The sequence below is a fragment of the Amaranthus tricolor genome, chromosome 11 (assembly GCF_026212465.1).
Source record: "Amaranthus tricolor cultivar Red isolate AtriRed21 chromosome 11, ASM2621246v1, whole genome shotgun sequence".
Lineage (NCBI taxonomy): Eukaryota > Viridiplantae > Streptophyta > Magnoliopsida > Caryophyllales > Amaranthaceae > Amaranthus > Amaranthus tricolor.
The window spans coordinates 21,361,966-21,389,862 of NC_080057.1; the positions used below are offsets into that span (position 1 = coordinate 21,361,966).

At 35.3% G+C, this 27,897-nt stretch overlaps 2 protein-coding genes across 4 annotated transcripts; one reads left to right on the plus strand and one right to left on the minus strand.

The window, feature by feature from the left end:
* The first annotated feature begins 8,785 nt into the window (after nt 1-8,785).
* On the plus strand, nt 8,786-10,521 carry LOC130827385 (probable disease resistance protein At4g27220). 3 transcript variants are annotated; one of them, XM_057693090.1, is made up of 2 exons: nt 8,786-9,161; nt 9,439-10,521. In XM_057693090.1, exon 2 carries the CDS (start codon nt 9,456-9,458, stop codon nt 10,233-10,235), a length of 780 nt encoding a protein of 259 aa, XP_057549073.1. In that variant the 5' UTR covers nt 8,786-9,161; nt 9,439-9,455; the 3' UTR covers nt 10,236-10,521. The 3 variants fall into 3 exon arrangements, with proteins under 3 accessions (XP_057549073.1, XP_057549074.1, XP_057549075.1); XM_057693091.1 differs by having other exon boundaries at nt 8,786-8,943; XM_057693092.1 differs by having other exon boundaries at nt 8,832-9,165.
* Nucleotides 10,522-24,558: 14,037 nt separating this feature from the next.
* On the minus strand, nt 24,559-27,891 carry LOC130827317 (disease resistance protein At4g27190-like). Its single transcript, XM_057692997.1, has 2 exons — nt 27,411-27,891; nt 24,559-27,136 (listed from the first exon to the last, which is right to left on the minus strand). Exon 2 carries the CDS (start codon nt 27,117-27,119, stop codon nt 26,028-26,030), a length of 1,092 nt encoding a protein of 363 aa, XP_057548980.1. The 5' UTR covers nt 27,120-27,136; nt 27,411-27,891; the 3' UTR covers nt 24,559-26,027.
* Nucleotides 27,892-27,897: the final 6 nt, after the last annotated feature.

A 27,897-nucleotide genomic window follows, 5' to 3' on the forward strand; every position in this document is an offset into this window, starting at 1 on the left:
TCTATTGATTAATTAGGAAAATCGTGGGTAAAGCTTCTGATTCAGCAAGCAAAAGGAAGTTTTACAATCGCTTGAGCCAAAGAACGTACGATGAGGTCCGAAAAGAGTAGGTGGATGCGGGTTTATACCCCAATCAAAGTTCATCCACGCCCTCATCTACGACTAACTCCGCATTCGTGAATACTCCTGCTGGAGATCGGGTGCGTGATTGGTATTGCGGGCTTCATTCCCGAGATGCAAGTGGTAAATTTACCATTAATGATCCGAGAACGAAGAAGGTTGCTGATGCTAAGGTGAGTTTTGAAATTATTAAGTATATTCTTGATTTGTTTTGTATTCTTTGGCTTTGATTTACTTATACTAATTGCTATATATGTTATTTTTATTTAAACAGATAGGCTGGAAAGAAAAAGAAGCTACAGGGGAGTTCACCCCAAGAGGCAATGTTGACGCATTGCATATGGTCTTAGGGAAAGACCACAGTGGGCGGGTAGTCGGAAAAAGAGGCGTCCGCGTGGGGTTTTAGAAGGCATGCATTTGGCAAAGAGTGTGTTGCTACTCAATCCCGAACGACGCTGCGGGATGAAGTAGCAACCCTCCGAGCAGAGATTAAGAAGGATGTTCTCGCCAAACTGGCCGTCGTGTTGCAGAAGATGGGAGCACCCATTGTTGACTTGGCAAACCTGATTGTCAAGGATTAGGAAAGTCAACATGGGGATCCTAATGCTTTGGTCGAGCCAACACCCGAGCCTATTACCCCCGTAGCACCCCAGCCCATTACTTTCCCTGAAGGGGAAAACCCCACACCGGAGACCATAAACTCCGTTGCTTAAAATCTAGAGCCAACTCCGGAGCCAGTGCCACAGTTACATAGTTTTTAAATATATAAGCACTTATTAATTTAAATTGCAACGCGTTTTAATATTTTATTATGATGCTTATTATACTAAACGACACAATTTTCAGGAGACAACTCCTTGTTCTCTTTTGCTGCCTCAGTTAGGTGTTGCTAGTGATGGCGACTTAACTAAGGTTGCATATGGTGTGGCCATGCCAACCAAAGAGGGCCAAACAGTGCATTTGATGTCTGTTACAAGTGGCCACATCAGTGTGACCGTGGAAACTATTCTACAGGGGTTTGAAGATTTCTCACTCCCGGTTCCAATGCTAGAATGGAGCCTTGAGAAACTATCAGACGCCCTAGGTAGTTTCGTCCTATGACCATATGCTTGGGTCCGATTCACTACCATGGTAAGAATTATTTGTACGTTATTTATTTTTATTTTTTTAATTGCATGCTTACACTAATTTAATTATATAAATTGAAATAGCAAAAGAGTCCAAAGGGATCTGGGAGAGAGATTGGTTCCTCAGCAAAGGTGTCGACTGGGTCAAAGTCAATGTCAAGCACTCCAATTTTGACTGATGCGGAGCTAAAAGAACTCTCTCAAGATTGCAAATGGCTGCACACTTGTGCATCTCGCATAAGTGAGGAGGACCTAATCATTCTAAACCTGCAGAAGGACCAATTCTGCTTTTTAGAGAGCTCATTTGTAATTATTAGTCCTAGTGACATTGGGCAATTTTTGAGAGGAGAGATGCTGAACGTAGCTCTTTTCCATGTCTACATGAGGTGATGCTCATTATCTTACAAGTTAGGCATTGTTGTTTAATTGTTTTAATAACCGAATTACTAACAAAATTTTCTTATTCGTGAGCTTAGTACGGCTTACGAGGAGCTAAATTCTTGCGAACCTCCAATAAAAATTGGATGCTTTTGTCCTGAGTCGATTTTGGGTACCAAATGTGTAAATGTTCCAAATGACGTCAGAGCATACATTGAGACTGCTTTGACTGATTCCCTTGCATCTAAACACACGTTCATTCTGGCTCCATATGTGGAAAAGTAAGTTTTATTTTTGAAATTGAACTTATCTTTTGATTTTTAAAGTCACCTAATCTCTAATTTGTTGATTTTAAATTTGCATTTGTAGTTTTGATGTGTGTTTTTTATATATATTTTCTACCATGCCCCCATTGTATTTTCATAGCATTTCTCGCGTATTTTGCTCAATTTTCTATTGGTTTTTATGCTTGGTTGGAGTGTTTGTTTCCTATCTATTTTGTAGGTACAAAGCTCTAATTATGCTAGGAATCGACTCTTGGAGCGAGATTTGCAAGTTGGAAGGTCATAAACTACTCAAAGGGTCATTTTTGTGCTGACCAGGTCTCATACCCGGGTGGGTTTCCACATACCCGGCCGGGTGAGCCTCTCATACCCGAGTGGGTTTCCACATACCCGACCGGGTTTGCACTTGGCACTTAGAAGAATTTGAAGATGCCATTTGGAAGAAAAAGATGCCACTCGCACCCGGGTGGGTTTCCACATACCCGGCCGGGTGAGCCTCTCATACCCGGGTGGGTTTCCACATACCCGGCCAGGCTTCCATTGAAGATTAAAATGCTCTGCTGCGTACCCGGGCGAGTTTCCTCTTACCCGACCGGGTTTACTCTTGAACTTAGAAAATTTTTGGTCTTAAAGATTTAGTTATGCTTCGCACCCGGCCGGGTTTCCACATACCCAGCCGGGTCCTGCAGTTATTTTTGATAGTAACTTCCCATGTCCTCCGATCTCTTTTTAGAGGATATAAATATGTTTTGAGGGGAATTTTTTGAGATAGTTTTTTTTCACTATTGGAGGGTTTGGTATTGAAGGGATTTCCCATATTACTTGCCTTGGGGATTGTTGATCAACACTTCGACATTGTAATTTTAATTATATTGAAGGTATTAGTTTCAATTCTAATCTCTTGTTCTTGTTTATTATTGTTATCTTTGAATGTTTGTTTCTCCATTAAATTTGAATTTGATTTTCTCCATGAATTTAATTGTTGAATCTCTTGTTAGTTTTAATATGCTTAGTGAGTAGTTTTATTTCTAGGGTTTGGTGAAACTATGCAAAAGGTCATGATTCTTGTTTGATTTTAGGATTTAAATTTGGTTTGTCTAGGCGATTCAATTGATGGGTTTTGGATTGATTGCATGTTTGGCCAATTTGCAAGTTTTATTCGCTCAATTCTATAAGCGAGAGTTGCGAGTTTGAGTAAACGATTTCCTTCTTTGAACAATTAAGCTTTAATCGCGATAGCTTGTTTTATTGTTTGATTGTCGAATTTGTTTGCGAGAGCAACATCTTCCTTCGCCTATATTCATTCCTATCCCAATTGTTGTTCATGAATCATGATCGAGGCATAGTGAATCCTTTTAGCCCTAGGTTTTTAATTATTGAATTTTATTCATCTCTTGTTTTTGCGTTCTAATTCGATAAACAAAAATCCAACATTTGATCGTTAGCAATAGTGAACTTGGTTCAAATTGTGACTTTATTTGTCCTTCCACAGTGGTTCGACCCTACTTTCCCAACAATACTAGTTAGGTGAATTAGAAATTATTTTTGGTAGTAAAACGACCTATCAAGTTTGCATTGGATACTTATGGTCATATGTCCTTTAACGAACACTGTGCACGTCTTCGACTCATTACAAAAACCTCAAAGCCCGCCTCGCAACACAAAATTCAAAGCGTTGTTGAATGCATACGTAATATTAATTATTTTACCAATTTGACTTAATTAAGTGTTATATATATATATATATATAAAGTATTACTTTATTCATGCGTTTCAGCACAATGAAAAAAGTACGTGGACAATTCGGATCTACGACCAGAGCCACATTTCAAAAATGGACAACAATAAAGGTACACAAATTCGATTTTATGCGTTTTTAATCTTTTTTGGCACTTTTGCGCATAAAGTAGCTCAAACTTGGTTTGTTTTGCACAAAACTTGGCACACAACACTATTAGGTATATATTATCACACAACACTATTAGGTATATATTATTGTGTTGAAGTGGTTAGAATTGTAAATCATTGTCATATGCTAGAAATTACGTGTTAAGTTGCGATTTTATACGTTTTTAAGCGCTTTTGGCACTTTTGCGCATAAAGTAGCTAAAACTTAGTTTGATTTGCACGAAACTTGGCACACAACACTATTTGGTATATATTATTGTGTTGAAGTGGTTAGAATTGAAAATCATTGTCATATGTTAGAAATTACGTGTTAAGTTGCGATTTTAAGGGTTTTTAAGCGTTTTTGGCACTTTTGCGCATAAAGTAGCTCAAACTTTGTTTGATTTGCACGAAACTTGGCACACAACATTATTTGGTATATATTAATGCGTTGAAGTGGTTAGAATTGAAAATCATTGTCATATACTAGAAATTACGTGTTACGTTGCGATTTTAAGGGTTTTTAAGCGTTTTTGCCACTTTTGCGCATAAAGTAGCTCAAACTTCGTTTATTTTGCACGAAACTTGGCACACAACACTATTTAGTATATATTATTGTGTTGAAGTGGTTAGAATTGAAAATCATTTTCATTTGCTAGAAATTACGTGTTAAGTTGCGATTTTAAGGATTTTTAAGCGTTTTTGGCCCTTTTGCGCATAAAGTAGCTCAAAATTGGCTTGTTTTGCACGAAACTTAGCACACAACACTATTTGGTATATATTATTGTGTTGAAGTGGTCAGAATTGAAAATCATAGTCATATGCTAGAAATTACGTGTTAAGTTGCGATTTTAAGGGTTTTTAAGCGTTTTTGGCACTTTTGCGTATAAAGTGAGAATTCTTATTAATCAGAAAACTGAATTCATATACATAAGAGACAACCTCTATTTATAGGTTTCTAGCTAGCTAACGGCTATAAACATCACGTGCTATACAATATGCCTCTTAAAACAAAAATTAAAAACCAGAACACATAGCTTGGGCACTGATCAACACTGATCAGTGACTGGCCCACCTTGCGCTCGTATCCTAGTGAGCTGTGTGCACCACATTCATGGTTCTTGGGCTTTGATGGCTTGGTCCATGTATGGAGATCATGTTTCCATGGTTGTTTGCCTCCAGGTATCCTTGGTTAAGGCTCAAACCACGCGGCAACGTAGAGTGGTCAGGGGGTAGGCTGCTGTCCTTAACTGCTTACTTTGGTATTGTTAATTAGCTCAAACATGGTTTGTTTTGCACGAAACTTGGCACACAATATTTGGTATATATAATTGTGTTGAAGTGGTTAGAATTGAAAATCATAGTTATATGCTAGAAATTACATGTTAAGTTGCGATTTTATGCGTTTTTAAGTGTTTTGGCACATTTGCGCATAAAGTAGCTCAAACTTGGTATGTTTTGCACGAAACATGGAACAAAACACTATTTGGTATATATTATTGTGTTGAAGTGGTTAGAATTGAAAATCATAGTCATATGCTAGAAATTACGTGTTAAGTTGCGATTTTATGCATTTTTAAGCATTTTTGCCACTTTTGCGCATAAAGTAGCTCAAAGTTGGTTTGATTTGCACGAAACTTGACACACAACATTATTTGGTATTTATTATTGTTTTGAAGTGGTTAGAATTGAAAATCATAGTCATATGCTAGAAATTATGTGTTAAGTTGCGATATTATGCGTTTTTAAGCGTTTTTGCCACTTTTGCGCATAAAGTAGCTCCAACTTGGTTTGTTTTGCACGAAACTTGGCACACAACATTATTTGGTATATGTATTATTGTGTTGAATTGGTTAGAATTTAAAATCATAGTCATATGCTAGAAATTACTTGTTAAGTTGCGATTTTAAGGATTTTTAAGCGTTTTTGCCACTTTTGCGCATAAAGTAGCTCAAACTTGGTTTGTTTTGCACGAAACTTGGCACACAACACTATTTGGTATATATTATTGTGTTGAAGTGGTTAGAATTGAAAATCTTTGTCATATGCTAGAAATTACGTGTTAAGTTGCGATTTTAAGGGTTTTTAAGCGTTTTTGGCACTTTTGCGCATAAAGTAGCTCAAACTTTGTTTGATTTGAACGAAACTTGGCACACAACATTATTTGGTATATATTAATGTGTTGAAGTGGTTAGAATTGAAAATCATTGTCATATGCTAGAAATTACGTGTTAAGTTGCGATTTTAAGGGTTTTTAAACGTTTTTGCCACTTTTGCGCATAAAGTAGCTCAAACTTGGTTTGTTTTGCACGAAACTTGACACATGACACTATTTGGTATATATTATTGTGTTGAAGTGGTTAGAACGAAAATCATAGTCATATGCTAGTAATTAAGTGTTAAGTTGCGATTTCAAGGGTTTTTAAGCGTATTTGGCACTTTTGCGCATAAAGTAGCTCAAACTTGGTTTGTTTTGCACGAAACTTGGCACACAACACTATTTGATATATATTATTGTGTTTAAGTGGTTAGAATTGAAAATCATAGTCATATGCTAGAAATTACTTGTTAAGTTGCGATTTTAAGGGTTTTAAGCGTTTTTGGCCCTTTTGCACATAAAGTAGCTCAAACTTGGTTTGTTTTGCACGAAACTTGGCACACAACACTATTTGGTATATATTATTGTGTTGAAGTGGTTGCAATTGAAAATCATAGTCATATGTTAGAAATTACGTATTAAGTTGCGATTTTATGCGTTTTAAAGCTTTTTTGGCACTAATATCTATTTTCTCTTAGTGCGTTTAACAACCTTCTACATTCGTTGATTGCGGCTACTACACGCTGAAGTACATGGACGATATTATAAAATCCATGAAGGATTTTGGAGTCGAAAATATAGATGCCGTAAGTATTTGTTACATTCTTAAATTATTATTATTGGCAAAATCTAATGTTTATTAATCTTTTAATTTTATATTATAGTTAAGTTTTATACGACATTCCGAGGGAAACACGCCCTCTGAGAAGTGGAGAGATGCGCAAATTAAAAGACAAGATTGCCGCGTATCTTGATAATTTTTGTCCTTGATAAATTGTAATTAGTATATATTTTTTAGGGCTTTAATGTATATTAGATATATATGTACGTACATAATATTATATTATATATACGATCGAGAGTTTAATATTAAAAAGAGATTATTGGTGATTATTTGTTATTATCATTGGATTATTATTGGATTAATCATTGTTATTACATTGTACATTATTATTGGATTATTATTAGTATAAAACGAAATAAGAAAAAAAAATACCAACTATTTGCTGCGATCAACCAAAACCGCAGCAAATAAAAAAGAGTATTTGCTGCGGTGAGCAACGAAAACCGCAGCAAATAAAAGAGTATTTGCTGTGGTCAGCAACCAAAACCGCAGCAAATAATGCCACTTATTTGCTGCGGTTTTGGTTGCTGACCGTAGCAAATACTCTTCTTTATTTGCTGCGGTTTTGGTTTGATCGCAGGAAATAGTGCCATTTTTGCTGCGGTTTTAAACCGCAACATTTAAAATAGGCCATTTGCTACTATCACTATTGCTTGGGGCCAAAACCGCAAATGGCCAAAAAACCGCAGCAAGTAAGGTTTTTTTCACTAGTGTTATAACTTCAAATGACAACAATAATGAACAGAAATTCAATTTGCAAATTGAAAACATTTGGGTTAATATTCATATTTTAAATGAGGATGAAAATGAACAAGTAAAGAAGGAGAAGATGGCAATGTGGTTGATTAATTTAGTTGAATGAGAGAAATTGTGAATATGAAGTTTCAGAGTTTGAGTCAAATTAAGCCAGATTTTAATTTGTCGAGTATAAATTTAAATCAATTTAGTATTTAAAAATGAGTTTTATATTGTCTAACATGCTAACAATCGAAAGCAAGAATAAATAAATTTTAACATCCAAATTTAACTTAAAAAATAAACTTCAATCAAATTATCATGAATTAATTTTTGACCGACCACTATTAAATATTAATTTAAAATAATTAATTATTACAAAAAGAAGTTACTTTTTACATAAAAGGTGAAGCTTTTTGGATAAACATAAAAGGTGTTACTTTTTGGAAAAAATGTGTTAATTTGTATTTTTTTTTTTTGGAAAATATTTTTTTGAAAGTAACATTTTTTTGTTTAAAAGTATCACTTTTTTTTAAAAACAAAAGTAACTTTTTTTTGTCTAAAAGTAATATATTTTTAGTAAAAAAGTAATACTTTTTATTAGATAAATGTGTTCTTTGTTCTCACTAAAACTTAATCCTATTTGATTCATTGTGATAAAAATGAGATGATAAAAATAATTTGAAGAATAAGTAAGTGCACACCAGATTAAAAATTAAAATAATTATATCCTTTGGTATGTTTGGCCTCTATATTATTATCGTCCTTCCTACAAGGCTACAACCGTTCATCGGTTCATGTAACTCGGCGATTTATAAGTAATTCAGTATTATGTTTTGAAAACAAAAACGTAAAAAAAGTATAATAATAAGTAAATCACTAAATGATCTTTCAACTCAAAAAAAAAAATCATTAAATGATTTGAAGGTTTATCTTGTAATTCCTCCGTTTCGTTTTAGTCGCTACATTTGCATGGGCACGGGTATTAAGAAAAGTGATTGACCTACACTGTAGCTGATTGTTTACTTTATAGAGTATAGTATTTTATTATTGTTAATTGAAAAGGAAAAAGGAAAAATAAGTTGTTAGGTTACTTTATAGGGTATAGTATAGTATTTTATTATAGAGTATAGAGTAGAATAAAAATAAAGATAATTAAAACTTTAAATAATTATTTTATTACTAAAAATGAAAATGTAGCAAGTAATATGACTTGACATAGTTAGTTGTAGTTCTAGATCTTTCGGCATCAAATATAAATAGTCAAAAAGAGTGCTTTATGACTGAAAACTATAATCCTTCGGCTCATTCAATTTGGGTCATTTGTGATTTGTCTTTATTATGAGCTTTATCCTATTAAAGTGGATGGTGTTGGTTTGTTGGACACAAGAACAGCCCATTTTTTTCTCTTCTCTGTTTTCCGTCCTACTTTTTCTCTGCAAATTCTCCATCTATCTAACACCCTATCAGGTCTTATTCTTGCTTTCCTTTACTTTTAAGTTCTACAAATGCAGTACTATTTTCCCTATATTTTTTGTTTTCCTATTTTTTAATATCCATCTTTCTGGGCCTGTGTTTCCTCACTTTTACTGCTCACCGAGTTAACTCAGTAACTCAACCCTGGTTTTCATGTGACTATGTGAGTTACAACCAGTTAGTTTCCCCGCTCACTTACAACGGGGAATCTGGTAGGTAATTTTAAGTTCCGACATCTTTTAGTGGGTTCGACTTGCCGTCAACGAGTTAGCTCGGACCCGACGAGTTGATTCAGAAACGCTTCTTACGGCTTATTAATTATAATAGGCAATTTTTCGCTTGTATCCGAATCCTCTGGGTACTTTTGTAAGATTCAATATGATTACAGGAAGAAAACGGAATTGGATGCGTATTTGAGTTTAGTAAAATTGTAATTACTGTTGGAAAAGACTTTGATTTGACATTTTACATCCTGGGTTCTTTGTACAGGTAGTTTTTGATTTCTGATGGATGCTTCTGCATTTGAGAGAGGCCTTCCTCATGGTTATTACATACCGGTGGAAGATATAATTGGAAACTCAGCTTTGAAAACTATGCATCAACTTGAGCGTTGTTTGAATGATCCTACAATTGGGAGGCTTGCTATTGTCGGAAGGCATGGAGTTGGTAAGACATTTTTAATGAAACACCTTCATAACTTTGCCTTAAATTTGGGTGACGACAGGTTTAAATATGTGATTTGGGTTAGTTTGGGGGATGAATTTACCATTAAGGATGTTCAAGATGCAATTGCTGCTGCATTGAAGTGTGATATTGGTCATACTCCCAATAGGGCTCATAAACTATCCAAGACTCTTGGAGATCTGGGTAGGTTTGTCCTATTATTAGATGGGTTAACCAAATCAGATGTACCAGAATCTGTGGAGGAGATACTAGGACATTCTGTGCCTGCACATGGGGATGGGATCGAGTGTAAGCTGGTAGTAACCACTAACTGTACAGCCTCTGATTCTGAAAGTAGAATGCTGGATAGTTTTACAAAAGTTGAAGTTGGTTGTCTTCCAGAGAAGGAAGCATTTGAGCTATTCAAGCATGAAGCAGGATTGGACGACATACATGTTGCAATGCTTGATAATATTCCAAAGTTGTTGGTCAAAGAGTGTGGCGGAATACCGGGTTGGATAGTAAACTGTGCTTCTGGTTCCCGTGTGTATGGTGTTGATGATCTCTCTGGATGGAGGAATGCTCTGTTTCAATTTAAACAATTAGTACAATTAAATAATTAATTAGGATGCCCATAATACTACTCCGTCTCACTTTATTAGTTTATTTGTATGATTTTTTTTTTTAAAATTTAATGTGTCTTAATAAATTTGTGTATTTTACTTTTTTACTTTTAAGTACACTATTATTTTAGTTTAATGATTATTAGAGGAAATCTTAGTAAATAACAGTGATTTGTAAAGTTAACTAATCATCGTTATGTTCTAAGATTGGAATGAGTGAGTGTTTTGTGATTTTAATTTAACTATTTTGATTTTGTTTATTTTAATATTATTATTTTTGTCTTTTTATGGTTATTTACTAATTACGTATTGATCAGGAATTTTTTATGACTATTGTATTAAATTTCTTTATCTTAAATGAAGAAGTACCTCATATAAGAGTTATAATAAAGATGTATTCATACATTGTCATTGAATTTGTATTATTTTTCATTTTGATCTGTTCTACTTAATTTGAATCTTTTTTATTTTTGGACAATGGCTCATTACTTTGTTTTAATCTCATCCATATACTTTCACATTCTTTTAATTTGATTCACATAATGAATTATCTATTTTTATTTATTAGCACTTTTAAAAAATTTACCCAATTCCTCTTTCACAGATTACAAGCGAAAGATGAGTACTACTTTAACAACCTTTTCAACTACAGGTACATGACACAAAAATACAGACAATCATGACATCGATCTATAGGTTCCTTTAAAATTTGTCTAATCAACTACTATAAAATTTGTCTCCCTTTTATCAAATGCTTGTCTTTTTTTTTTTTTTTTTTTTATGATTTAACTTGAAATAAGTGATGGAATATGTATGATTAAAGTTTTAAACCCGTTATATTTCTATTAGTTATATTTCTATTAGGTTAACTTTTAATCATATCAAGTAATCAACTGAACTAAAAGTGTAAGATTTATGATATGTTTGATACTCTATAGGAATTTTCAAAGAATTTTGGTTAATCCAATTACAAGTAACTACTTCCTTCGTTTTGAAATACTTGCTACATTTCTGTGATTAACACTATACATCGTTCAAACTTATTTTATATATTGCGGCTAGTGTGTAAGAAAAAATATAGTCAAGTGAGATCTTTTTTGTATCTTTTAATCTTATACTTTCATAATATTAACTTTTTATACTTTTTAGACTTGTATAATTCAATATATAAATTATCAAAATAACGCATTAAATTGCATAAAAATTCAAATATAGCAAATATAATGAAATGGAGGAAGTACAAGTTAAGGAATGTAACAAATATAATGGAATGGAAGAAGTACAAGTTAAGGTTAGAGCAAGTTTCTATTTCGTACTAGAAATTATTTAAGTTTTAAAAAATAAAAATTTAAATAAAAAATGTTATTGTATTACATCTACTATTTAATAATACCCTACACAAATGCTACCATTCGTGTTTCCACATGTTAAATTTTATTATAGTACATCAACTATTTAATATCAAATCTCTAAGATACGGATACAATGTCACCAACTACATTAATTCTTAATCACGTACTTTGAAAGTTGTAACTCTTCAAAGTCTAATTTGATTTGATCCTTCCAATTTTTCTCAAGTCTATCTTGACTTTTCTTATGGCCTCTATTATATCCAAACGACCTCAACTTATTATTTTTTTTATGCGTATATTTATTGATAATGATAGTGTATACAACATATCTTGTGGCCTCAACCATAAATTTAAGTTTTTGGTTGAATTGGTTCTTTAACATGGTATCAAAAGCCAATGTGACATGAGGTTACGGGTCGAACCTCAACCAACCCTCATTTAAAGTGAAATATTCAACGTCTATTCACATCCACAGTTCTAGTCTAATGAGCTCTCATATGAGGGGTGTATTAGAGTATATAACATATTATGGAATCTCAACCATCAATTTAAACTTTTAGTTGAGTAAGTTTATTGACAAATAATTGTGTAACACTTAACCTCAATCAACTAATAATTTCTTAATCTATTTATTAGTATGCCCCCACATCAGACTTGACGCTACTTTCATCCTTAAAAGTTTTTCTTAGCGGAAGCAATTTGATTATCTGTTAGTACGTGCGGTAGAAAAGTGGTCACTAATAGTGGAATAATAACGACAGGGATTAGTTGTAGATTAGCATCTAGGAGTGGTTGGCCAAAAAAATATTAGTCTTTATTTGATTAAGGTTCATTTTAAAGTTAAATCTGAGCTTTATTTATTAATTTATGCTTTCAATTGCTAGCATATTCGATGATTTGAAATTTATTTTTAAATATTAAATTATTCGGTTATTATATTTAATAAATTTAAAATTTAACTTTAATTTAGTCCAAAGATAGTTGAGTTTTAAAGAACATGAACCTTGGACGGTGTAAACTCATGTACATTTAGTCTATTAAAATGATCACTTATAATTTTAAAGTGATCAATTAAAAAAATTCATAAATTATAAGGGTCTTTCTTATTAAGACGGTCTTATACAAAACAAACTGAAAAAGTGATTTATTATATATATATATATATATATATATATATATATATATATATATATATATATATATATATATATATATATTTCACCGCGAGACCTATGTCATAATTTATGATTATAAAATAATGAAAATATTTCCTCAACAATATGGAATGAGACCTTATTTAATTTTCTCCAAATATTTTTTTTAAAACTTAGATTGCAACTGGTCTATTGACTCTATTCCCGCCGTCTTCTACCTGGGTTATTTTGTCTTTAGTGCGGATTAAATTCTAAAAAAATTTGCAATTTCAAGTTGGCAGTTACGTATACAGAATAAAAAGAAGTGATGTCAATAATAAAAAAAAAATTACAATCACCATTTAATAAATTAAGGCAAATGCCCACGTGCGTTTTCATATCATGGAAGCGACGCATAATGTCATCATTTGACAAACTATGAAACAAATCACACTCAATATAAGTTACAAATCACATTAAGATTAAATGACAAAAAATTATAAAGAAAAAAGAAGAAAAATAACCTTAAACAAGAGAAATCATAAATGGTCCAACAAAAGATAGTGATGTGCAGCGCGGTAGCCGGCAAGTGGTGTGGTGGACGCCGGTCGCCGGTCAGATGGTGCCGGTCATAGTCTCACAGAGGGTTTGGGTCTTTGGGAAAGACTTCGACATTCACTGGCTCATTGCTGCCTGCTGGGTTTTTACTTTCTTTGGAATTTGGGGTAATTAATAATGGTTAATTAATAGGAGTAATAAAAACAGAAAAAAAAATATTCATGAATATTGTTAATAAGTTTTGAACCTAGGTCTATGTTGTAAGATATGAGAATACTAACCACTAATCTGGCATATATTTCTTTATATTATTTGATTTTATTTTGGATTTAAGTGAGGTCAACTGACCTCGTTGATCTCATTTTATTTGATTAGAGTTCCTATGAGTAGAATATATTGAATATGATAATAATGAATTAAAAAAGTATAAGTCTAATAAAATAAAAATAAGCAAATTTTTTAAAACCATCTTAAAAATACTCCTTATTCTATCTATTAGTCTCATTTATTTTTTTGTTACTATTTACTTATCACTATTAATTTGTATTTTATTCTTAATCTATAAGTTAAAACATAATTATGTCATATAAAATCTTATTAATTCGTCTCAATACAAGAATTATTAATATTAATTTTTTATAATTTTTAATTAAAAATAATTAAAAATATTGAAAGATTAAAACATTATCTCAATAAAGAATGTAAAATTTGATAAGACATCATTTCCTCAAAATAAACGGCGTCCAAGATTCTCTTATCATAATCCAACTACTTTGGGAATACGTAGTTTTCAGTTTTCACAAAGTGCCTGACATGTAGGGCCCAATCTATTCCACCGACCGCACTTTTTTGGATAACGAAATTGTCGATTTGTCATAATTTTTTATTTAAATAGTATTGTGATTATTGTTTTGATTTTTGTCCACGTAATTTAGTAGTCCATATTATTTTTTTAATGCTTGTGAGTTATGTCATTGCATGTTGCAATCTTCTACTTCCTCCGTTCCGTTTTAGTCGCTACATTTGCATGGGCACGGGTATTAAGAAAAGTGATTGACTTATACTGTAGCTGGTTGTTTACTTTATAGAGTATAGTATTTTATTATTGTTAATTGAAAAAGAAAAAGGAAAAATAAGTTGTTAGGTTATTTTATAGAGTATAATATAGTATTTTATTATAGAGTATAGATTATAGAGTAGGATAAAAATAGGGGTAGGTAGAACTTTAAATAATTGTTTTATTACTAAAAAAGGAAATGTAGCAAGTAATATGAAATTGCCAAAAATAGAAAATGTTGCGGGTATTATGAAACGGAGGAAGTATCATCATAGGGAGTATTTGTAAGATAGTTTGACTTTCAAAAGATAAAGATAAAGGACATTCTCATTATCTCACACAAGACATAGTCCGAGTAGGGGTAGTGGCGGATTCAGGGTTTGAAGTCCTCTGGGGCACCAACGAATGAATGAAATTTTGTCAGAGGTTCTTTTGTAAAATTAACAACTAAAATGTTTAATTTTTTATTTGGGCAAAATGACTTGTACAAGCGTAACAATCCCAAGACAAAGCCAAAGTAAAATAAAAGGTAATGAAAGAATTACAATTGTTCAAATTTACAATGAAAACATAATCTAACAAAAAGAAATATAAAGTAACGAACAAACTATAATTGTTTTCGCCTAGTTTTCATATTTTAGAATCGATGTACAATAGCATCAACGTAACTTTTCTTCCTTTATTTATGGGGGTTGAGGTTTTGAAAGTTGAGTTAGTTTCACTTTCTTTCTCTTCATTTTGAGAAGGAATAGATGATGGAGTAAATTAGACTTATCCCCATTTTCTTTACTCAAATATTTTGCAAAAATAGAAGCAATACTCTCTTATTTTCTCTTTATTATTTTGATTTTTGAATTATAGTAAGAACATTAAATCACATTAAAAACAAATATTCAATTATTAAATCATTCAAAGAAGATAAAAAAAATCAACAAATATAATCATTCAAGATTAACAAACACATCTACATTTACAAATATTTAATTATTGAAAGAACATAAAAAAAAAAAACAAGAATAACATTCTAATAAAATTCAAAAAACAAGATTAAAATTAAGATTAAAAATAAGAACATCAATTTTCAAGAATAAGACTAAAGATTAGAACATACAGATTAAGATTAAAACTAAGTGAAATACCTTAAAAATCAAAATGTTAGATTTTTAGGGTTTTTGTAATGGTTTACGGGACATGATTTAGGAGCCCACTGGACAGCCTTAGGGGACAGAGATGGACAGAGCACGGCAGCAACTAGTCGACGGCGACGACAGCAGGTACAGGCGGCGTGCAAGGAGCATTTAGTTTTGGGTATTTTTAGTTTATTTTTTTGTAGAGAGAGAAGAGATAATAATGAAAGGGGATTTGATTTTTTGAAATTTTGAGACTAAAACGCGCGTTTCATCTTCTGACTTCAATTTTTATTTTTTTTTAATTTCCCCTGGGCACGTGCCAGGGGGTGCTCATGAATAAATTCGCCCCTGGGGAGTAGTTTTTTTCTTTTTGAAAGATGCGGACAAATCATACTTGCTTCCCACAAGAAGAGAGTAAAGAGGATGTGCGGTCAAAAAACCCCCCAGCTAATACCTGCGTCTAATAGGGGTAGAATTCCAAACTTTCTACTCAACATGTAGATACTTTGATTTCCATTTATTCCAAATTTGATACTCAACAACAATCAACATGGTCTCAGTCCAGCAAGTGTAATTGTGTCACTCTAACCTTGATGAGGACTAAAAATATACTTCTCTTCCATTGAATTTGCAGCATATGAATCAAATATGTAAGAGCATATTGAGCCATAATACAAATTTAAAGTGACGAAGAAAGTAATGCTTAAATAACCCTCAAGTTTGGAAGTCAAAACTAATGAGTGGCAATGAAACAAATCTGTAATAGATAACAAAGAAGGTTCTTACGACCCATTTGGTAGGTGGTAGTAAACGGTGGTAATGGGAATAAAAAACTAGTGTAATTTTGGTTGAAAAATCTCTTGGTTACCTTGATAGCCATGCTTGTCCTACTTGAATTATCTCATTTTCTTCATAAAATTCATTCCAATGTATTACCATAGGGAGATGTGGTATTAGGTGGTAATGGAAATTTGTAAATAAAAAAACTATTTTGTGATCAAAGTTTCATTACCACAGAAATGATATGAAACTTTTGATGTAATTTTACACTATAAATCATTCTCATTAACACCATTAATATCACCTACCAAACAAGTCGTTAGTGCTTTAACTAATACTTCATGAAGCTACGAAGGTTCTTTTTTCCAACAAGCCACAAACAAACTCCGAAACAAGAACTTTGTTGAAAAGTAAACACACGTAGTTATGTTCTAAGTCTTCTAACTGATTCTCCACATAATTGCCATCACGCCTAGCAGAAAAGCAACTTCTTTTATACAGTTTTACCCCTCCGGAGCACACAGGACATACTCATTGGACAAACCCAAGACTCGTCATGTGATGCAAACAACCGTGCCTTCAAAAAGAAGATGTCATATGATAACGCAAAAACATAAGTGAACAAGATTTATTGTTACCTTGTATCTGAACAAAAGTCATGCAAAGTAGATCATCCCGGACTACACTTTTGGAGCATGTCCTTCCCAAATGATATTTTCTATTAGAAAAAATGCATACTCGGAGAGTAATGTTGACCAATTAATAACTGATAAAAATTTCTGCATTCTCGATCCGGGCTCTGAAATCTTCGACTTCTAGTGTTGTGAAGTCGATGAATCCACCAAAGAAGTCCGCCCATCAACTTCTTACCATAAAACGGCCTTCCAAGAAACCATCAGTATAAAACCTGAACCAATAAGAAAATTTTACAGAGAAGGCGAAAGACAAACACATAGAAAAGGAAAGCAAAAGCCAAAAGCAAATATCTCTTTCTATGTGACTCGCCAATCGCCACACTCCCAAGCTGAAAATAGAGGGAAATTGAAATCCAAGTTTCTAAGAGAAGGATATATGTCACTTTGTACGCTTAAGGAGTAACTCCTACTACTACTAATTGGTTTTAGTAGTAAACTTCTTTTTGGTTTTATATGTGGTTACATTTTCTCCTTCTTATTTGGGTTGCTCTCGCCTATTTTCTAAATTCTAACAAGTGGCAGCAAAACATCCCACCAACCATAACCATTTCCTTACTCCAACATATTATTTGAAATTTTCTCCACCAAAAATCAAACTACCTTACCTTTAAACAACATACAATTTAGAAATGGTGTTTCTTCTCAATGTTAGCACCAAAAAAAAAAAAAAAAAAAAAAAAAAAAAAAAAAAAAAAACCTTATTACCCTTTCAATTTTATAGCAATATCTCTAGATGTGGAAAAGGGTAAGATCGTAAAGAGAGATGCTAGACGTATAAAGTGGCAAGAACTGTTTTCTGTTTAACCAGCAAGGTTTTTTGTGTTTCTTGTATTTATTTCTTGTATTTCATTCAACAACTGATGATGGTTATTTATACAGATGTTTAAAATAACTGCTCCTAAGAATAACTAGTAACTGCAACACTACACACCATTAATACAAGTAACTGCTACACACCACTAATACAAGTAACTGCTCCTAAGAATAACCGTAATGCATAATCTAATACTCCCCCTCAACTTGGGTCGTAGGGTCACCAACACCCAACTTGCACAGAACCTCTTCAAAAAATTGAGTTCCAACTGCCTTTGTAAGAATGTCTGCTAGCTGATCCTTGGACTTTACATGCGGAAGCTTGATTACTTGGGCTTCTAATTTCTCCTTTATAAAATGCCTGTCCACTTCTACATGTTTGGTGCGATCATGTTGAACCGGATTTTCTGAAATATTGATAGCTGCTTGATTATCGCAGTACAGCTCGCAACTCTTTTTAGGAGGGAATCCTAGTTCAGTAAGTAACTTTCTCAGCCACAGGACTTCTGTGATTCCCTTTGCTACACCTCTGAATTCAGCTTCTGCACTCGACATGGCCACCACCTTTTGTTTCTTGCTCCTCCACGTGACTAGATTTCCTCCCAAAAGAGTAAAGTAGCCTGAAGTTGACTTTCTATCATCCCTATCACCTGCCCAATCTGCATCTGTATATGCCACAAGATCAAGATGATCATTTTTCTGATAAAATACTCCCTTACCAGGACATCCCTTAAGGTACCTTAGAATCCTATGAACGGCATCCATATGCTGAACCTGAGGCTTGTGCATGAACCTGCTGACTATTCCTACTGCATATGCAATATCTGGCCTTGTATGAGCTAAGTAGATCAACTTCCCTACCATGCGTTGATACTGCATGCGATCAGCTAACTTTCCTCCTTCGATCATCTGTAGTCCATGGTTCATCATCATTGGTGTCTCGATAGGCTTGCAATCTAGCATCCCTGTTTCAGTTAACAGGTCTAAAACATATTTCCTTTGGGATATGAAAATTCCTCTGTTTGATCTAAGAACTTCAATCCCTAGGAAGTACTTCAGCCTACCTAGATCTTTCATCTCAAATTCTTGAAAAATTTTCCCTTCAAAATTGCAATTTCATCTCTATCATCCCCGGTAATGATCATGTCATCGACATAAATTATCAAGCACGTTGTTTTGCCTTCTCTTCGTTTAAGGAACAAGGTGTGATCTGAATTGCTTTGCCTGTAGCCAAATTTCTTCATTGCAGAGGTAAACCTTCCAAACCACGCTCTGGGAGATTGTTTCAGCCCATACAGAGCCTTTCTCAATTTGCATCCCTCATTCTCCGAGAACCCTGATGTAAACCCTGGTGGAGCTTCCATGTACACCTCTTCTTGTAGATCTCCATGTAGAAATGCGTTTTTAACATCAAATTGGTGTAGGGGCCAGTCTAAGTTTGCTGCAATGCTGAACAGAACTCGAACTGAATCAATCTTAGCAACAGGAGAGAAGGTTTCTGAGTAATCAACCCCATATGTCTGAGTGTATCCTTTCGCCACCAATCGAGCTTTGTACCTTTCAATCGTGCCATCTGATTTGTACTTGATCGTGAATACCCATCTGCACCCGACAACTTTCTTTTCCTTCGGTAGGATGCATTTCTCCCATGTGCCATTCCTGTTAAGAGCATTAATCTCTTCTTCCATCGCCTTCCTCCAATGTGCAGATACAAGGGCTTCTACTACTGTTCTTGGGCTCTTGGTTGTATCTAAAGTGACCTTAAACACTAAGGCACTTTGTGACAAATTACCTGATTTGGAAGACTTCTCTATAGGATATATTGAACGTTGTGCCTCATATTCAGGATCATACCTTCTTGGAGGGACCCCTCGAGTGGAGCGAGGAGGTAACATATATGGTTCACCTTCAATACCTTGGCTATCATGATTCCCTGTTTCAACTGTATCTGTAACAACTTCTTCATTCACATGATCATCACTTATATTATCAGTATTAGTGTTGTCTGGAGCAATAGTACTATCGAGAACTGTATGACTTACCTGATGATCAGACAGGATTGGTAATGGTAGAGGAGTGGAGAAAACGTCTTGGTGGGGTGACTCTGTAGCATTGCCCACTTGGTCTTTTGGGTCTAAGTTGGACAACCGTGGACGGATTAACCATCTGAGATCGTCACTGTGATTCTCCCCCTGACATCGAAGAGGGTGGTAGTAGTATTCATTCTCAATGAACTCGCAATCCATGGTGGTATAGATCTTTCTAGTCAGGGGATCATAACACCGATAACCTTTCTGATTCCTCCCATACCCAATAAGGACACATTTGACTGCTCTCGGTTCGAATTTGTTTCTTACTCTCGCTGGACAATGAACAAAAACTATGCACCCAAAAACACGAGGATGTAGAGTATGTGAGGAAGGTAAGGAGAAATAGGTTTGAAGGGTGGCTAGAGGTGTGTGGTATTGGAGGCTCTTTGACGGAAGTCTATTGGTAAGGTAATTAGCAGTGGCGATGGCTTCAGGCCAAAGATAAGTTGGAGCATGAGAATCAAGAATAAGCGCACGAGTCATTTCAAGAAGTGTGCGATTTTTCCGTTCGGCTACTCCATTTTGTTGAGGTGTATTGGGACAAGTGGTCTGGTGTATAAGCCCTTTTTGTTTAAAGAACTGTTGCATGTTTGAATTAACATATTCTCCACCATTATCTGTTCTAAACATGCGGGGTTGAGTTTGAAATTGAGTACATATCATATTATAAAATTCAACAAACACATGAAATACTTCCGATTTGTGCTTGAGGAAGTAAATCCAACTCATCCGGGTGCAATCATCAATAAATGTGACAAAATATGAAAAACTATGTAACCCTATGACGGGTGCAGGACCCCACACATCAGAATGAATCAGCATAAAAGGTAAATCAGCTCTATTCAAACTAGTAGAGTATGAGTGTTTATGACTTTTTGCACGAATACAAGTTTCACACTTGAAATCAGTTTTTAGTCCTAGAAATTGAGGAAAAAGTTTTCCTAAATACCCTATTGATGGATGCCCCAAACGTCGATGCCATGTCCACAGTTGTCTTTCCTCTGACCCGCGAGCAAGAACAGCTTTGCCTTTTTGAGTCTCCCCTTCCAAGTAGTATAATCCACCTTTTTCAATACCACGCCCAATGACTTTCCCTGTCCGAGCATCCTGCACAGTACAACATCTGGGCTCAATGAGAACAGAACAACCAAGATCTTTAGTAAGTTGGCTTACTGACAATAATTTATGAGACAAGTCGGGGACAAATAAACAATTTTTTAAAGTAAGATTTTCTGTAAGAGAAATTGTTCCAGCTCCGCTCACTTTAATCCCTTCCCCATTGGCTGTTTTAATAAGGGTTTTTATAGGGGTGTCACGAGTCAAAAAATCGTTCGGGTCATACGACATTGTATCGGTGGCACCACAATCAATTATCCAACCCTTATCAAAATAAGACGAAGTATTAAATGAGGACGAAAAAACAGAAAAAATGTGGGATGAGGAAGATGATGAGCCACGTGACTCTTGGACTTGAAAAAACGAGCCAAGTGACCCCCTCTCCTTTAGGGTTTCTGATCCATCTCCTTTAAAAGGAGGTGGGGGGTCTTCCCTTCCTTCACTCCTTTCTCTTCTTCTCACTGTTAGGGCGCCTCCTTTAGGGTTTCTGATACCTTCTTCCTTGCCTGTAACGTTCATGGCTTCACCTGGTTTTTCTCCTTCTTCCATGGTTGTGGATCTCTCTTGGCGCCATCCTACTGCTGCCTTTCCCATACGAGTTTGATCTGAAAAACGCGCCGTCGGTTTTCTTTCTCCCCTCTTCTTTGAATCCAGCCACCACTCTGGGTACCCCACGAGTTTGAAACATTCGTTCCTTGTATGCCTAGTACCACCACAATAGGTACACTTCAGGTGAGATCTTTCATCCTCCCTCCGGTAAGATTTCCCTTTGACTGAAAAAATCCCTCCGGTGTCTGGTGACTCAAAATCAGATGAGGGGTTTGTCTTCATGATTCCTCGTCTCAGAATCTCCCTTCCGATACTGGCATAGGCCTCCTCCACTGTGGGAAGAGGGTCTAAGAGGAGGAGATCTCTTCTATCCTTGTCGTATGTTTCATTGATGCCTCCTAAAAACTGGTATAATCTGTTTTGTTGAGTTATTTGATTATAAATGATGATGTCGCATGGATCCTTCATCGGATTTGGTTGTCTTCTGTCGATTTCTTTCCATAACACAATCAATTTGCTGTAGTATGTTTCAATGGTGTCTGGCCCTTGTTGGATCTTGTTGGTTTTGACTGTTAAGTCGAAAATTTGCAGGCCATCCCTCCCACTGCTATACAGTGTTTCAATCCCTTGGCACAATGTTTTGGCTGTCGGGAAATCGAGATATTGATTGACTAGATCAGACTCTATATTCTCCAGAATCCATGAGATAACTATTGAATCACTTCTGATCCATTGGTTGTACGCTGGGTCATTTGTGGGTGGAGGATCGTCGATGATGTGATTGAGACGATCCCGTCCACTAATGGCTAAGTGCATCAGCCTGGACCATTTTGTGTAATTTTGATTAGTTAATTTCTCTGAGATTAGGAGGGTATGTGTGCTGGTTTCAGTGGGTGGTTTGTTGGGGTTTAACTGCTTAAAGAGTTGCAACAACTGCCCCATTGTGACCGGTTGGTCTGGTGCTATGACAGTTCTTGATTCATCTTCCATTGTTGGATTTTAAGGTAGGTTAATTGGTATGTGACGAAGCTGCGAAGAACGATTCAGAATCGTTCTAGCTCTGATATCATGTTTTCTGTTTAACCAGCAAGGTTTTTTGTGTTTCTTGTATTTATTTCTTGTATTTCATTCAACAACTGATGATGGTTATTTATACAGATGTTTAAAATAACTGCTCTAAGAATAACTAGTAACTGCAACACTACACACCATTAATACAAGTAACTGCTACACACCACTAATACAAGTAACTGCTCCTAAGAATAACCGTAATGCATAATCTAACAAGAACAACAACAATGCCCAAATCTTTGTCATACCTCCTATAGTAGGGGGAGGGGAAGAAGCAGATAAGGAGACAGTGCTTAAGACATACTATAGGAAGAGAAAGAAAGCAAAAATAAATGACACATGTAAAGAAATATAATTCAGTAGTTTAAGTCTTGGTGACTAGTTTAGGCAGTAGCCGGTTATTAGTAGGTTATTCAATGTATAAATAGAGACTATTTTGTAATTGGAAAATATTATGAAGTATTTGGAATAAACTGGAGTTGACAGTACTCGAAACTTGCCCCTTAGATTTCATAAAATTCTCTCTCTTCTCTCTTTTACACTCTAATTCTCTATTTCACATTCTTTCTTGATTTCATTGGAAAATAAACATACCTGGGTGTATCACAATTGGTGTCAGAGCCGACATGGATCCGGAGGGGAGCCCTAAACTGCAAGAAAGGCTGGAAATGGTAGAATAAGGGTTGGTTCATATGAAGGATGAACTTGCTAATCAAATTCAGGATGAAGTAGCAGTGGTAGAGGCACGGTTCACCCAGAAGCAAGATAAAACTGATTGGGTTCTTGCAATCTTGATGGAGGGCCAAGCGAAACTGTTGGATCGAATCGGGGAAAAGGATGACAAACCAAAAAATGACCGAAATTGTCAAAATAAAGCATAACATTTGGTGAATGGCGTTCAACAAGGGAGCGAGAGGGCCGACGACAACCGAATAATGACAATCTTCATGGTGCAGGTGCGAACTGGCGATATTGAAGATTGGAACTACCAATCTTTAATGGGTCTGACCCAGATGAATGGATACGGAAGGCGGAGAAATATTTTTCTTTTTACCGAATGTCGGAAGAAGAAAAAGTTGAGGCGGCAGTGTTGAGTCTGGAGGAAGAAGCTTTTATGTGGTATCAATTTGAAGATGATAGATCACCACGGACCGATTGGCAGGAGATCAAGTCCATGATCTTGAAGTATTTCCGGCCGGGTGAAGACGAAGACTTATTTGAGCAGTGGATGGCCGTCGAATAGAGGAGATCGATGGCGGAATACCGTAAGGAGTTTGTCACTATGTTAAAGCATTTGGGAAGGGTGGATGAACCAGTTATGTTGAGGACGTTTTTGAGGGGATTGAAGGATGAAGTCAAATATGAATTGAAGGTGTTGGGACCCACAACTCTTGAGCAAGCTATGTGTAACACCCCTGAATTTCCGACCCCTTGTACAAAACCAAAACCATAAGGACGAGAGGAAATTTGGGTATTACATTAAAATAAAATAAATAAAATAACAATAAACTTTTAAAATGTCAGTGGAAATTTCGGTTGCATCCACCCTAATACCGTGCGCCTTTGTAGAAAAACAAAAGTTATTTATAATCTAATAAAGTAAATGCATCAACGGCCTATCAAAACTATATCACGGCAAATGATTCGTTGTTGATTTCTCAAATCAACATGCCAAGCATGGGTCGAGGTTCCAGTGTCAGCGCTTGCGTTTTAAAATGACTTAACTCCTTAAAACTATACAAGGTTATAAACTACACAGCGGAGATACAAATATACAAGGAAGGACACAAGGCCTCATAACAAAACATATACAACCAAAGTTTATAAAAGATAAACAAGAACTACAAAATCGAAAGATAACTGTATGATACAGGTTATGCTTCGGCCTAATCACTCTCCCCCAATGCAAGGCAATGCAAAAGAAGCTCCATTATCTGTTACACTTGTCTTTGATCCTCCTGCTGCTTGACACAAACATAAACACAAACATGTACACGTTATTAACTAGCATCAAATATAATAAGGCCAGCTACTAGATAACATTATATTATACAACAACATAAGATGATTTCATTAGACACAAGCACAGATAGTAATCGTTTATCGTCCACTTATACTTCTTAATCTCATTACGTTCTTTCCAACCTGAACCATGTGTTCTTGGGGTAGAATGCAGGTCTTCACACTCCTCTTCTCAAAACATAAACTCTTGCAAAACACGCGTAGTATCAACTCAACCAAGGCATTAACAGAGTACCTAACACATGACCTTATAGAGCTTGTCTATCTTAGAATAAGTGTGATCATAGTCCATCTTTGGGACTGGTAACTCCCTTAAGGTAACTTAACTTAGGTGCACTTCTCACTAGCATAAACTACTCTATCATTGAATAAATTTTCTATCAATGAGTAAACGTTCTATCAATGTGTAAGCTTTCTATGAATGAATAAACATTCTATCGATGAGTAATATTCTATTTGTGGATCTTTTCTCCACTTCATGGCATAGTGACAAGGCTAAGGGTGTTATCGACCATCCGGTGCCCATGGCAAAATATGAGCTCTTACCCCCTCCAGCTGACCCTCTCGGGTCCCACCTTCGGGAAAAAAACTAACACGCTGGGATACAAAAACCAGAAGAGGCCACCATATTGGGGTTTGCAAGGCCCGCATGGTAACACCTCGGTTAAGGGGCGATATCGGCCATCCGGCGCCCAATGACAAAAGTATGCTCTAGCCCTCTTACGGTGATCCCGTCGGATACTCACCCAGGGGACTATTAAATCAATCGGACATAATCCAGTTGAGTCACGCCAGCTAATCATAATCTAATAATTTATCAAATGGGAATAACTCCCACTTTCGACTATTAATGAGCGCCTTGGGATAGCAGAACGCCAAAACCTACTGAGCAACTCAAACAAAATATGAAATTCACCTATAAAGGAGTCATTCTAACTCCAAGTAAGGCATAATCGAACTCTTAAATAAATTAGGGGGTGGTCCCCGCATTCTACTAACATTCTAACACTCTCATTCTCTAAACTATTCTAAGCGCAAAGATTTCATAGTTGATAACTCTTCATATACAATGTATTCACTAGTTACTCGTAGTTTCGATACAATGCATTTTATCATAATGAACAATAATATTTTAGAGCACTATAAGTTAAGCTCTAGCAATAATTACTTCACATAATAATTTTATCAAACATCATTCTAAGAATGAGAAAAAAATGCAAGCTCTTTTATCTTCAATCATCCTATTTGATGAATTAAATCCTCAACTAGGAAGTGCAGAACAATTTCTTTCACCTGCATCGAACCCAATTCCTATAAGATGACTCAACTATAGAGCCCATGAAAAGTGAAACTCTAAATAAGCATGTTACTTTTGGTTATTTACGACCTCAAATGGAAGTTCATTTTGCATCCCCAAAATCCTAACTCAGAGTGCATTTCTCCATTCATGATGATCATCTATGCCGCACATCCTAGTAGCTAAATCAACAATCATACGCGGAACTCCACCACACCTATCGACAAGTAAACTAGGACTGCGACCAAGGGAAGAAAGTGATACTTTCTCCAGATTAGCTTCCTTGATGAATAATTCGTATGCTTCATCCTTTGGCAGGGTATCAACTTTGACAGCTTTAAAATGAGCCAGCGCTCTCCATCCAAAGGTAAACCTAGTAGTTAATACCAGCTTGAACTTGCTGCCTTCTACTGGAACTAGATCAATTCCAACCTGATCTAAAGAAAAATCTTTTCCTAGAGCACCATCTAAGAAAAGTACACAACTACCAAGACTTGCAAGTTTATCTGACAGTTTTCTAGCCCTTGCATTCAAGTCATTATCACTAGTCAGATCACAGTTTACCAAAGCAGCAACAACATCCTGCACACATTTGATAGTAAACTGATTTGGAATTGTGACCCAAATCACATTATCAAACTTCTCAACACACCGTAACGCACTATTGTGCAAGTGTTTCATCAAAAAAGTCTTGCCAACTCCTTCTACCCCGTGAATGACAATCCTCCCAACCTTATCTTCTTGCAAAAGAAGCTCAAGTTGCTTCAAAGTATTTGAAGCTACTTGACCAACTACAGGTTTCACCGGTAAATAAGAGCTACGACATAAGCTTCTTGCATCACGCAAGAGATCCCTAATGAGCACATCACCTTTTCTGTTATGGATTTCCAAATCACTAACCAATTTTCCAACGCCCCATACTATCTTCACACTCATAAACAGACTTTTCCAACCCCCAATTTGTCCTAACAAGTACTTCACGCTCTTCTCTAGAGCCTGCCCTTTAGACATCCAACGGCTAAGATCTTCATTACCTAATTTTGGATTCTTAACACGGTGAATACGAGAAGATAACATATCTCCAACATCATGTATCCTGGCAATTAAGTATTCAGTTTGATCCTCAAGAACCCTTAATTTCTCATCAAGAAAAAATCCCACAACTAACATGGCCAGATATAATAGACCGATCAAAGCCCAAATTATTGTGATGATGTCCATAGTTAGAAAAATACTCCCTGTACAAAATTCAGCAACTCAAAGATCTATCTTTCACTTTTATAGCAGAATACTCCTCAATCTAACTTTGAAACCCCACCTCCCAAACAAACACAAAAATACCAAATTCCAACACCCCCCAATTCCAAGATATCTACAATACAACGAATAATATTTAAGCAATCACTCAAAAGTTAACAACAATCCCCACTAAATCCCCAATAAATTACTACCAAAACAAGTTAGGAAAATAATAGAATGACAAAATATGAAAAAAGGGGGAAAACTCCTAACCTTGGGAATGTAAAATAAGAATATTGAGCAGAGACACAAAGATTGATTAAGAATGAACGGGTGTGATGTTGAGAAATTTAAAAGGTCAGTAAGAGTATGAATTTGAGGTTTTTGAGGAATTTCCAGTATCGAACATAAAGAAGTTGTTGTTAATCCTTTTTTGCCTCTGATAGTTCCTTCCGAGCAGTTTCCTTTCATTACTTACAGTCATCATCAAGTCTAGAAATTAGGGGCTCCTTCATCCTCGTAATGTTCATTGTTCACACTTCACAAGTCCGCCTTTTCTTTAGATTCGGTCGTGCATATTCAGCTTTACTCGATCTATCTTGTTTCTTCTTCTTAAGCCTTGTCATGGTTTTCATGAGCGGAATACAGTACGATGACGATGATGGTGACGATGATAACTCTCTTGTTCTTTAAATTTCGGAAATATTGTCTTAATTAATATCACCTATTGTCCATATATTGTAATAAATCCATACAATTG